The sequence below is a fragment of the Elephas maximus genome, chromosome 8 (genome assembly GCF_024166365.1).
Source record: "Elephas maximus indicus isolate mEleMax1 chromosome 8, mEleMax1 primary haplotype, whole genome shotgun sequence".
Classification (NCBI taxonomy): Eukaryota; Metazoa; Chordata; class Mammalia; order Proboscidea; family Elephantidae; genus Elephas; species Elephas maximus.
This window is the reverse complement of record NC_064826.1, coordinates 58,177,072-58,189,629: the sequence shown is the minus strand read 5'-3', so window position 1 is coordinate 58,189,629 and position 12,558 is coordinate 58,177,072. Positions and strand designations below refer to the sequence as shown.

At 35.3% G+C, this 12,558-nt stretch overlaps 1 protein-coding gene across 11 annotated transcripts in view; it reads right to left on the bottom strand.

Moving 5' to 3' along the window:
• Positions 1–12,558, bottom strand: part of ADAM22 (ADAM metallopeptidase domain 22) — a 237,415-nt gene that overhangs the window by 47,628 nt on the left and 177,229 nt on the right. For all 11 annotated transcript variants that reach the window (XM_049893638.1, XM_049893637.1, XM_049893639.1 and 8 more), the window contains exons 15-18: positions 8,606–8,705; positions 6,626–6,697; positions 6,313–6,405; positions 2,228–2,308 (exon numbers count right to left, since the gene is read on the bottom strand). In XM_049893638.1, coding sequence (XP_049749595.1) covers positions 2,228–2,308; positions 6,313–6,405; positions 6,626–6,697; positions 8,606–8,705 — 346 coding nt within the window. The remainder of the gene's footprint in view (positions 1–2,227; positions 2,309–6,312; positions 6,406–6,625; positions 6,698–8,605; positions 8,706–12,558) is intronic.

Genomic DNA, 12,558 nt, shown 5'->3' with positions numbered 1-12,558 from the left:
AATTATTTCCAACGCATGCTGTTACAACTAAAGCAACGAGAGCAGCTTTATGCATACATCATTTTGGACTTAAGATTCTTTTAAAATTCCTGCTACTTATTGTATAATCACTTTCTAAAGAAACTGTACTAATATACTTTCCCTCCAAGAGCCTAAGAGGTAACCACTTCATTTTCTCCTCATCATCAATAGATGTTAGCTTAGAAAAATACTGCTAATTAGATAGCAAGAAAGGAAAATATTTTTACATAAAAAATCTTTAATCTCTTAGGATGACTATGATAATAAAGCATTTTTCATGGTTAATGTAAGAACACCACTATAGAATCTCTCTTCTCTAGAGAAAAAAAAAATATGCAGGCAGTCCTGGCTTTGTACACAGTTCTGATATACAAGCATTTCAGTTACCACAGTCTTGTTAAATACCACCAGTCCTTCACCAACATAGTTCAATTTCCAGTTACCACAGCATATTAACTGTGAATTAACTGTCTCAAGTACACGCTTTGTTACTACCTCTTCAGTCCCAAAATCACTATGTAAATAACAGATACACATCATGATCAGTGACCTACCACATCACTTCTTTCAAAGTATGACAATGATTGGTCACTGCCCATTTGTTCTTCAATTCATTCACAGACAGCAAAGTGTGTAGATGTGTTGCCTCTTTGTTTCCCAGAGATAAACCCACGTGACAGTTTACAAAAACGGATAATCAAAAGTGGGAATTGGCCAACAAAGATGAAAGTGAAACCAAAAAAAAAAAGAAAGAAAAGTGATGATACGGGAAGTGAATTCAAATGGAGTGTAAATAGAGTTACAGAAGAAATAGTTGACTGTGGGAACGTTGGTACTGCTGTAGCTCAAGTGACTCTAGATACACAGCCAGAGGAACTCAGTGGAGAACTTATTGACGTAAAGAAAGTGGTTGCTATGAAAAAGATGAAGATGTCCTAGAGGAAGTGATGCCGGAAAAAATCTTCGTCTTAAAGGAACCCTCACAGATATTTCACAACATTGAAAAACAAGGATAAGATATTAGAAGGTGTCCCAAACTCTGAAAAGGGTACAACAATTCACCAAGGCACAGAAAAGACGCTTGCTTCACATGCTAAGTTAAACAGCAAGAAGACAGCAAGCGGGCTTCAAATAGGATTTTTACAAAGAAATAAAAGTACTTCTCAAAATTTCTAGTGTTATCAGGTCGCTATAGGGTTGCTATGAGTCGGAATCGACTTGATGGCAACAGGGTTTTTGGTTTTTAAATAAATAATAGCCTATTTTTTTCCATTTCTCTGTATATTTGTAACCAGCCATAAGTTCTTTAAAATTTTGATTAAAAAAAATTTATAGAACTATAGTAATTTTTCCCATTGATTACTAAAATCCCTTTACGTGGTTTCACCTTGCATGGTGATTTTTATGGTCTAGTGCAAAGTGAGGACTGCTTACATATACACTGACCATGATGAAATCTGTGAACTCTCTCCAAAGCTTATCCAACTTTCCTAGCTTGTCTACCTACAACTAATGATATTAAATTCAAGAGCAGCTTTTAATGACTTAGACAAGCTATCCTGGATAAGCAAGAATCAAGATAGACAATGGGCCCCTGCTCTGAGCCAAATGTTCTGTGTGGGTTTCTCTGCCTTAATGGTTTACTGTCTTGTTTCAACCAACTGAAGAAAAGTCAATCTTCTTGTTTCTTCCCTCACTAAATGGATACAAATAAAATGTCTTTTACATCCTATTTAAAACAAAAATAGAATAGTTAAGGTATGCATGCAGTTATAGATCAGTTCAATACGAAGACAAGTATGCTGAACATCAGCTCAAGCTTCGATTATTGAAATGTAAAATCAGTGAAAAATAAGTATATGGAGATTAGAGGTCACATGAAGCATCTTGTCCATTTACGTTTCTCCTGAGAGTTATAAAGGGGGCCCTAAAGATTCCTCAAGAGCCCTGGTGGTACAGTGGCTAAGCACTCTGCTGTTAACCAAAAAGTCAGAGGTTCGAACCCACCAGCTGCTCTGTGGGAGAAAGGTGTGGCAGTTTGCTTCAGTAAAGATTTACAGCCTTGGGAACCCTATACAGCAGTTTTACTCTGTCCTATAGAGTCGCTATGATTCAGAATATGACTTGACAGCAATGGATTTGGTTTTTGGTTTGATAAAGTTGTCCCTTTTTCCATACAGTTTAGAGTAATTATTTTATAAATTACCTGGCTTGAATTTCCTGAGCACGTTTCACGAATATCACAATCATTTACTGCTTCTCGGCACACAGTCCCCATAGGCTGAAACTAAAATGAACAAAAAAATCAATGTGTAAAACTGTAGAAGGGGTGGGAGGAAACCTCTCACAGTTCCATCTAAAGAAGCAAAATGGTAATTGTTTGAAGAGAAATTTATTAAGCTATTTTAAGGTGGCAGCCCGCAAAAAGTAGTTACCAAATGAAAAATTCTACTTTAATAGTTTCTTGTGTATGAAGGAATTTACATATTCATCACACATAAACCTTAAAATATTTTGCTAAAATAGGACCATCTTGATGATTCACCATCCGAGGGACAAGTTAGTCTAAGTTGTAGTAATTCTTCATTCCAAACAGTTCTTGGGTTTATACTTTACTTTAACGTTACCTTCATCATATTATTCTTTTTTGTTGTATCTGCCAAAAATACTCAAAGCTACATTTGGGGCTGAATTGCAAACATTAGATTTTCTGGCAAGGCTATCTCTCCCATGCTCCTCCTTGCCATCTTCCCTTCTACCTCAGTTTTACATAGATATAAATCTTGGGTTTTTATTCTGTTCAAATGTTCCTATTATTTGTGCCTATAAGTGTTTTTTTATAAGTGTTAGTTTTTTTTTTTTTTTTTTGGTATGTTTTCAAACACCTCAAATACTTTTTGTAAGTATGGGAATAGTACAAATAAATGTTTAACCTCACTGGATTTATAAACTGCAAGCCTACTCATTATAACAACACAAAACAGAAATACATAAAGTGAGTTGCCATCCTTCCCCTTCCCGCTTCAATCTTCTCTCCCCCAATAACTCATGTTAATATTTTGGACCAGGTCGTTCTAATACTTTTGTCTCTGCTCACACAAACACACGCATTATTCGCCCTCCCAATTTCCCTGTATGAACCTCACCTTCTTCCCCTTGCTCACAATCCCTCCAGACATTCAAGTCTCCTGCTGTTCCTACAACATGCACAGCACACTGCCAACTCCAAGCAGGGTTTTAACAGATGTTTTTTAGGGGGTGTGAACAAAATTTGTTTATTTATTCATTCATCAAGTATTTACTAGGCATTTAGAATGAATGAATGTTCCAGGCACTGTCCCAGCCACTGGGGACTCAGTGGAGAACAGGACACAAGATCTCTGCTCACAAGGAACATATATTTTTGTGAGGGTAAATGACCAATAAGAATAAATAAGCAAGATAATTTTACATGCTCTGATTCTCTTCCTCCTTGGAATTGAGGCAAGTTACAATTTTAGAACATCTGAGGCAAGAATATGCACAGTTTTGAACCAGAGTTTATATGAGTATAAAGTTCAAGAACTGCCAGGAAACCTCTGAAAGAAAGTATACAGTGAGGAAGAACTTACTCTAAGTGCTGGGATACAACAGAATACATGCTGTCTAAAATTCCTGTCCTATCGGAACTTTGATTCTGATGAGAAGATAATAGACAAGTAAACAAGCAACATTTTAAGACAGAGTCTGCAAAATTATGGCTTTAGGGTCAAATCCATCTGGCCACCTGTTTTGTTTTTTTTTTTTTTAAATAAAGTTTTATTGTAACACTTCAGGCCCATTTGTTAATATATTTCCCATGACTGCCTTCCTGTTACAGAGGCAGTGTTGAGTAGCTGCAACAGAGATTTTCAGACCCACAAAGCCTAAAATATTTACTATCTGTGCATTTATAGAAAAATTTTGCCACTCTGTTTTATAGATACATTATTATAAATATATGTAGAAAAAGATGAATAAAGAGATACACACAATTTTCCACCTTGTTCTTCTATTCCCCCACCCCATTCACTATCCTGCTATGGCTCTCTCAGGAGCCCAGGGGGCAGGTGGGAGCAGAGGCTGAGAGTAAAGAAAGCAGCAGAGAAGACCCAACTGGACTGGTACAGTTGTAACTTATTTTGTGTGTTAGTTAATCATGCCATTTCATTTTACAGACTTTAATTTTATTATTTTGTACTTGTTCCTTGAAATGATTATATCACAAGGAGCCTAATTCTACAAATCAAAGAAGATGGTGTAATTAAATGCATTTAACAGATGGGGAAACTAAAAGATGGGGAGTTAAAATAACTGATTTGGTGTCCCTTGTTACGGCAATTGGAGAAGCTGACAGAATAAGCAGCTGAAGTAGCCAAAATTAATGTTTGTTTTACATTTGGTTTAATCTTCCTTTTTAAGAGAGCACTTTCAGAGACTTCTGCCAGTGCCTTACTTGTCTTAAGAAGTCGCCAGAAGACATAGCAGTATAGTGGAAATGACAAACTGCTGCCAGCAGATCTGGGACGTAATTCCACATCTACTCCTCACTAGCTGAGTGAGCCTCCACAGGTTATTAACTTCCTGGAGACTGGCTTGCTCAATTATAAAAACTGGGATAATAACGCTTATCCCAAAAGTATGGTTGTGAGCATTGCCTAAGACAACTAGGGGGGATTTTGCCCCATATAGGGACATCTGGAAATGTCTGGTGATGTGTTTGGTAGTCGCAACTGGGAGGGAGGACGCTGGCATGTAGTGGGTACGGGCCAGGGCTGCTGCTAAACATCATATAATGCACAAGATACACACTCACAACAAAGAATTATTCGTCCCCAAATGTTAGTACGCCAGGGCTGAGAAACCCTGATCAAAGATGATATAAATTAAAAGTTCTTAGCACAATCCCTGGCACAGAGGTGTTTAATACGATGGTTTCATTTCCTACCCTCCCTTAACTCACTGAACTAAAGCTAGGCAATAGCAAACAATCATTAAGAAATTGCTTGTGTATTTATTCATTCATTCAACAAATATTTCCTGAGAGCTTGTATCAGTTACTTTGTAACCACCTGGCTCTGCCTCCATAAAATATACAGACAACAGGGAGAGGCAGATATTAAACCTCAGAGACAATGTAGAATATTATACCAGATTTTACATGAGAAGAGAAAAAAGGTATATATTTCTTTGGGAAGCGCAAGCCCCAAATAACGGTCTTGGTGTAAAGATTTAAATGTGGGCTATTTGGAGATGGGTATGAGAATGCTGTTGGGAGGATGAAAACAGAGCATGTGTGTAAAACTGCATTCTAAACTCTCACGCATAATAATACATGTAAAGTAAGTATTCCTTTTGCTCCAACAAAAGCTAATACAAGAGATATATCAAACTGAGCTACAAGAAAAGAAGGGTCTATTGAATATACGCTTGACTTTACAAAGAAAATCCAGCCTTGGTGGTGCAGCGGTTAAAGTACTCAGCTAATAACCAAAAGGTTGGTGGTTCCAATCCACCAGCCACTCTGCAGGAGAAAGATGTGGCTGTCTGTTTTCATAAAGATTTACTGCCTTGGAAACCCTTTGGGGCAGTTGTACACTGTCCTATAGGGTCCCTGGGAGTCAGAATTGACTCAATAGCAGTGAGTTTGGGTTTAGGCTACAAAAAAGGTAGAGATCATGCAAAGATTAGTAACACCTGGTTTTGCTCACTGTGCATGTTCCTCATGGAAGAGTATGAAGAGGACACTCTGGGATTAACAAGGTTCAGGCCCGGCTTCTTGACTTACTCGGTATAAGACTTTGGGCAAACTACAAGCCTACAAGCCTCAGCGTTCCCCTCTGCTTAAAAAAAAAAGATGCCTAGACGAGAATAATAATGGTAACTAGATCTCAGTAAAATTTTTATGAGGATCACACACTATAATCTATGTACGGTACCTGGCGTTTAGTCATTTAATCTATTTTTAGATACAATTCTTGATAGTAGATTGTATTTACACAGCGTTAACAATTTAATCAAACATGCTCTTTTTTTTCTGCCAATTGGCCCTGGTGGCTCATTGATTACAAGCTTGGCTGTTAATCAAAAGGTCAGCAGTCAAATCCACCAGTCGCTCCTTGGAAACCTTGTAGTTCTATTCTGTCTTATAGGGTCACTATCATTAGGAATCGACTCCGCGGAAACGGGTTTGCTTTCGGTAACAATTGAATCAAATATGCTCTTTTTTTTCCCCTGCCAACTGGTCACTGATCAAGGTAAACATTTATTTACCTTGCACTTTTTACAACAAAGGCCGTCACTGCATTGAGAGTCTTGAGTCAAGGTGCATTTCTTACAACATTCTGCTCCTTCAAGGACACATTCCTAAGGAATATAAACGTTTGCAAAATATCAGAAATGGTGTCATTTCCTAAAAGTACCGGGATAGCTTCTAAAATAAATGTACTACCTCACGGTAATAATCTTTCTTCTGCAAATTCTGTAACATTTCTTGGTGTAACAGCTCCTCTGTGCATCTCAGTCTGTAGACCTGCGATCACCCTGAATTAACTAAAAAATATTATCAAAACAACCAGAGACTTACTGCTGGAGTCCCACAGTCACACTCCTCTCCAGTTTCAATGAAGCCATTGCCACATTCAGGAGGGTCGAGGAGCTGTGGGGTGAAAACCAAACAAGAGAACTTAAATACAGAAAAATCAACATCAAAGACTGTATAAGAGACCACAAGTGCCACACCTATATATCTAGCATTACTTGCCTGTCATTCCAAAATACATTTTTACTTTCCTAAACTAGGAAGGGTGACTTTAGAACTAAGAACTTTAACACAAGTGTCTTTCTGTTTCTCTTTCAGATTTAATCATATGTACATATCCACACATATATAACATACGTATCAATTAGTATCTGCCAAATGCCACCAAAATAAAAGATGATCTATACAGACTAAAACCAAGCCAGATTAACTCCTAAAATTTGATTTTGAATTGGAAACAAGAGATTTGGAGACACAATGTCTGGATGCAAATCTTGATTCAATTACGTATCTTGGGCAAACTGCTTACCCTCTTGGATTCTGAGTGTTTAATATCTAAACAGGAATAATACGGAATTGTTGTGAGGATCAAGTTCAATCATCTGTGTAAAAGCCCTGTATTAGCTGTTTCTCCTTGCGAATCAGAAAGTTATTTCAAAAACAATGAGGGAAGCCATCACAAAAAATTATAAATCCACTGATTTATTTAAAATAAAATACAGCTCCTCCTACTAACATAGCTTTGCAGAGAAGAGCATTAATGATTTGTCCCATGACTGAAGCAATCTCTGGGCTGTATGAGAGTACATTTTAAGATTGCTAATCTTATTTTTTAACCATTCATCTATTTTATTATCTTTTGAGTATAATTCATCCTATGTTAATACACAAAATTTGTAAACAGTAAATAGTTGCAGCGTGCCAGATATATAATATTCATTCCTAAGTTAATCAAAATTTATGTATTATAGAATGGAAATGTACACATACTCCCTTTCTTAACTAGAGAGGAAAAACAAAACAAAATAAACAACAACAAAAAGACCCACTTGATTTCAACATTCTTTCCTATAAAAGGATCACCTCATCTTTATATTTCATTTTCAGTTGAAAGTAATGATCATAAATGAGATAGTTATGAAAGCCAAAATGAAACTTATTCATATAAAATGTACTATTCTCTTAGGCTGGGTTCAGAATCTTCACTTATTTTGATAAAAAGACTTGAACTGTTTTATAGTTATAGCAGCAGTGATTTCATTTAAATATCCCTTCAGTAGCTTTGGGAAAAAGTGATTATTTTTCAGTGCAATAGGATATATTTCCTAAATTTCACTAGAGTGCACAGAGAATGAAACCAGGTAAATGGTTACAATGACAGTGCCACAGATCACTGTGGTACACAGGAACATGTCATAGTTCACATAATTAACAAGGAAAAAGCATCCTTCTTTACATGTAAAGTGTTCAAAAGGCAGGAGGAAGACCTGCCTTCTAATCAGTAACCAGAGAATTTTCTGTAAGTTGTAAACACCTCCGACAATGTCTAAGTACAGAAAGACTTTCTCCTTGGCTGCTCTAAGACTTGGTTTTCATACTGAAAAGTACTTATAATTCAAATCATGAATAAGAGCAGTACTGCTCATTCTGAGAGGCTGTGGTAGGTGAGGGGAGATATGACTCCCTTCTACCAGGAAGAGCTGTGACCGGGTATCCAAAGGGAAAAAAAAAATCAAGAAAATAGAAAAGAAAGGTAAAACGAAAATCTTTTTCTAAGTTAACCCTTGTGCATGTAAAAATAAAATGGAAAATTCCCAGAAAGCAATTGCTCTTACTTCTACCAGCTTTCTGTTTTTATCAATAAACATTAATACTGACTTTGAAATGGAGATATTTGGTACTTCTAAAAATGTTACGTATAGGCCAAATTAAAAAACTTTCTTTTATAAGACACAATAGTTGAAATACTATACTTACAATACTACAGAAAGATTAATAATAAATAACACTGCTCACATGAATTACCTTAGAAGGTTTGTTGAAAAGGCAGGCACCGCCTCCAGTATTCAAGAAGTCATGATACTCTTCAATATTACACTGAGTGAACTTTTTAGGAAGATAATAGCTATAAGACAGAAGAAATCAATAGTTAAGTACAATTTTAATCTCTGTTGCTCATATGTTAGTCTTAGAACTATACATTGTTAAAACTATACATTATTCTTAAAATGTACAACATATTTATTAAATCTGTATGAGTTTTATCCAATCTGTATATTTATATTTATACATTTGGTGACTAATAGTGACTATGGCTTGTTCATTATTTACATACAATTCAAGGAAATACACACACACAGTTCCTGTAATTTAAAAAAAAACAAACGAGTTAGGATTAATTTATTTCCTAATGAGTCTTTCCTAAATATTAAAACTGGGCTGGAATTCAAACTGCAAAGCATTCTACAAAACAACTGACCTACAATCTAAAAATGTGCCAAGTTCATAAAAGTCAAAGAAAGGCTAAGGAACTGTTCCGGGCTGAAGGAACCTAGAGAGACACAAAAACTAACGTGATGCCTGAGTCTGACCCTTTTGCTGAAAATAACAATACTGAAATACTGAGCAAAACCTTGAATGAGGTCTAAGAATTAAATTATTTTATTGGCTGTATTGTGGTTATGTAGCAGAATGTCCCTGTTTGAAGGAAATACACACTAAGGCATTTGGGGGTGATGGAACATTAAGTTAGCAATTTCCTCTCAAATAATCCAAGGAACAAAAAAGTCTATTGTACTATTATTACAACTTTACTTGTAGTTTGAGGTTGATTCAAAATTTAAATATATATATGTATATGCCAAAAAACAGAACAGTCAATAGAAAAACGTAGTGGGAGAGCAATTTGGCAATATATGTTAAGGAACTTTTGAAATGAGCTTATCCTTAAAAAAAAAAATTAGGTCTATCAATTCTACTTTTTGAAAATTTTCTTGAAGAAATGATCAGCTATGTAAAGAAAGATATACGGACAAAGATATTTATGGTTGTACAATTTATAATGGCAAAAAAAACACAAAAGTAACCTAAATGTTCAATAGTAAGAGAACTGTTAACTAAACCGTATATTAATTGAAATTGAATAGAATACCATGTACTTATTAATAGTCAGCATACAAAGAAAATTTAAAGACTCAAAAGTGCTGACTATATAATGTTAAGCAAAAAATGGATAAACCATTACATATTTCAAATGGCTCAAAATTTATAAAATAATAAAAATGGATTGAGAAAAAAATAGATTTGAAAACAGCAATATTTTAACATTAACCATGGTTATCACTGGATGATAACAGGCAATAAAAATTTCATTTTCTACATTTTTCAAAATTGTTTTACACTGAGCTTTTACAAAAAGGGAAACTAAACAATTAAGATAAAAATGGCTGGTTTATATAAAGTCTGTCCCACAGCCTGCAAGAACTATGTCCATTTATATCCCTAGTTCTTCCTAGAACAATGATTAATGCTCTGTGAATCAACGAATGGAATTTACAATGATAATTTACCCTAAACTCATTTGTCACCTTTTCATGACAAACTCTCCAAGTAAAGCTACTCCGATATAAACAGTCTGGAGTTTAAGCTGTCTGAACTACTTTACATCCCTTTCCTAACAATCCATAAATTTTATCTTTTATTTGAAAAGTTTCTTACATATATTACTTCCTTTTTTCCTTTACAATGCCTGTACCCTGGCCAGTGTAGCACCTTCCCCTCCAATCCATCCTATATGTCTCTGACAGAGTTGTGGAATTTTTAAATAGCACTTTCTTCAAGTTCCCTCTTTATTCTACTGGTCCAAACCTGAGATGGCTCCAGAGTACCAAAGTAAAAAGTGACTACCTCTTAATGTTGGGCCCTTAGAAGTCAAAGCCTAGTTCATCTTCCTGCCCACTGCATGGCTGGGAACTCAGTCTGTTCTCCAACACTTGGCAGTCACAGGAAACTTACTCCCTCACAGGCAAGAACATTTTATATCTGAAGAGTAGACAATGGTGGATTGCTCTTACTTTAACCTGACTTTCTATAACTGTGCCACAATCTGACTTCCTGTAACTTCTGTGCACAGTTCTGTGTTCTTAACTCTATCAAATAAGACTAATTCCTCTACCATAACATGGTCCTTCAGATACCTGAAGGTAGATATCACGTCCCTCCCCAGCCTCTGTCAACACAACTTCTTTTATATCTATTTATTCAATGTATTCTCAAAATTATAATTTTTATACTTTTCAATAGGACTAATGATACTCCTTTCAACAATTTCTTCCCAACATTTAGCAGTACAAACGAACTTCAGAAAGTAGAAATGGGAGGGAATGTACCCATGGGAATTATATTTCCATAACTAAGGTTGTTAAGTGATATTTGGCACAAATCAAACAATAACATCATAATAACATTTCATGTAAAGGGCTTTTTGTCTTGCACACATCTATTTAATATAAGGAGGGCTCTGACACAAACCACCATGCAAATCTGAGGGTAGCCATTTGATTTTGTTTCATGTTATGTTTAATGCTATGGAGATCATCTATAAAATTTTGTTAACAGTTGATCAGAATAGTAAAATATAATATACTACATAGCTTTTAAAAGAAAGAACCTCTAGCATGAAATTTAGTAACTGTTGGAAAGTTACAACTATAGAACAAAGATTTTAATAATTTTTTCTTACTACTAAAGAGAAGTCCAAAGATATTTGGAAAAATATATGCTTTTTAAATACATGTTTGCATATACATTCCCTCCATCATTTGTTTTCCCTGTCATACATATCTTACGAATTTAAAATTCAAATGCAACCACTAAATTACTTATTGAAAATCAAGTCTGTACAAAAGACTCTGGCGTGAGGTCTAAAACAAAGTACATGTTATGTAAGAGACAATTCCTCAAAAATTTATAACTAATTGGTGAGGGAAAACATAAGTACATACAAAATTAAGTTATAACAGAGGAGTTGAATGATAATAAACCTCAAATGGCTATAAATGTGGTTAGAGAAAAACAGGAAGGGCATTCTAGAGGGGAAGGATATCTTGAGAAAACTCAAAAGAAGCTGAAAATTCATGTACAGTTACAGGTGAATAAACCAATCATGAATAGCAGTGGCAAATGAGGTTACAAACGAGGGTAAAGAAAGATTACAGACATCTAAATACTGAAGTAAAGAATGTGAACCTTATTCGTAAGACAATGGACACTCACAAGTTCTGAGTAGAAAACAATATAATGCAAGCGTTTGAAACATAAATCCAAGGGATAATATTGTACAGTATACATTCAGTGAACTAGAGCTATATATTCCAGTATGGATAAATCTCACAAGCATAATGCTGATAGGAAAATGCAAATCAAAGAAGAAGGCACATAGCGTGACACCTTTCACACGAACTGAAAACATGTAAAATAATGCTATTCTTACTTCAGTACACACACGTATATACACTAACAGGATAAAGAAGGACACGTGAATGAGATGAACCACATTCAAGACCGTAGTTACCATGACTGGGGCTGAGGATAAATGAGGGAGAAAAAAAAACTTTATTTTTTTTAAGTGGGTGATAGGTTTACAAATATTCATTGTTTCGTTCTTAACACCTTTTTAATGCTGATGAAAATGAAGTTCAGGAGGGGAGAGCCTGAGCACTGCAATGTTACTGAAATAATAATTTTTTTAAGATTATAAATGTTTAAAGTAGGGTGGTAGTGATAAGCTTGGAATCAAAGGAATGGCTGTAAAATTTATTTAGAAAGAATAGAAGACAAGATGGGCACCTGATACGGAAAAAAGGGTATGACAGTATAAAAATGAAAACCTTTCTTAGAAGGGCAGATTGCACACATCTCTTCCCAACCCCTCGTTCAGTGACATTACATTGGCAGTTTGAAATCAACCATGGTGGGAG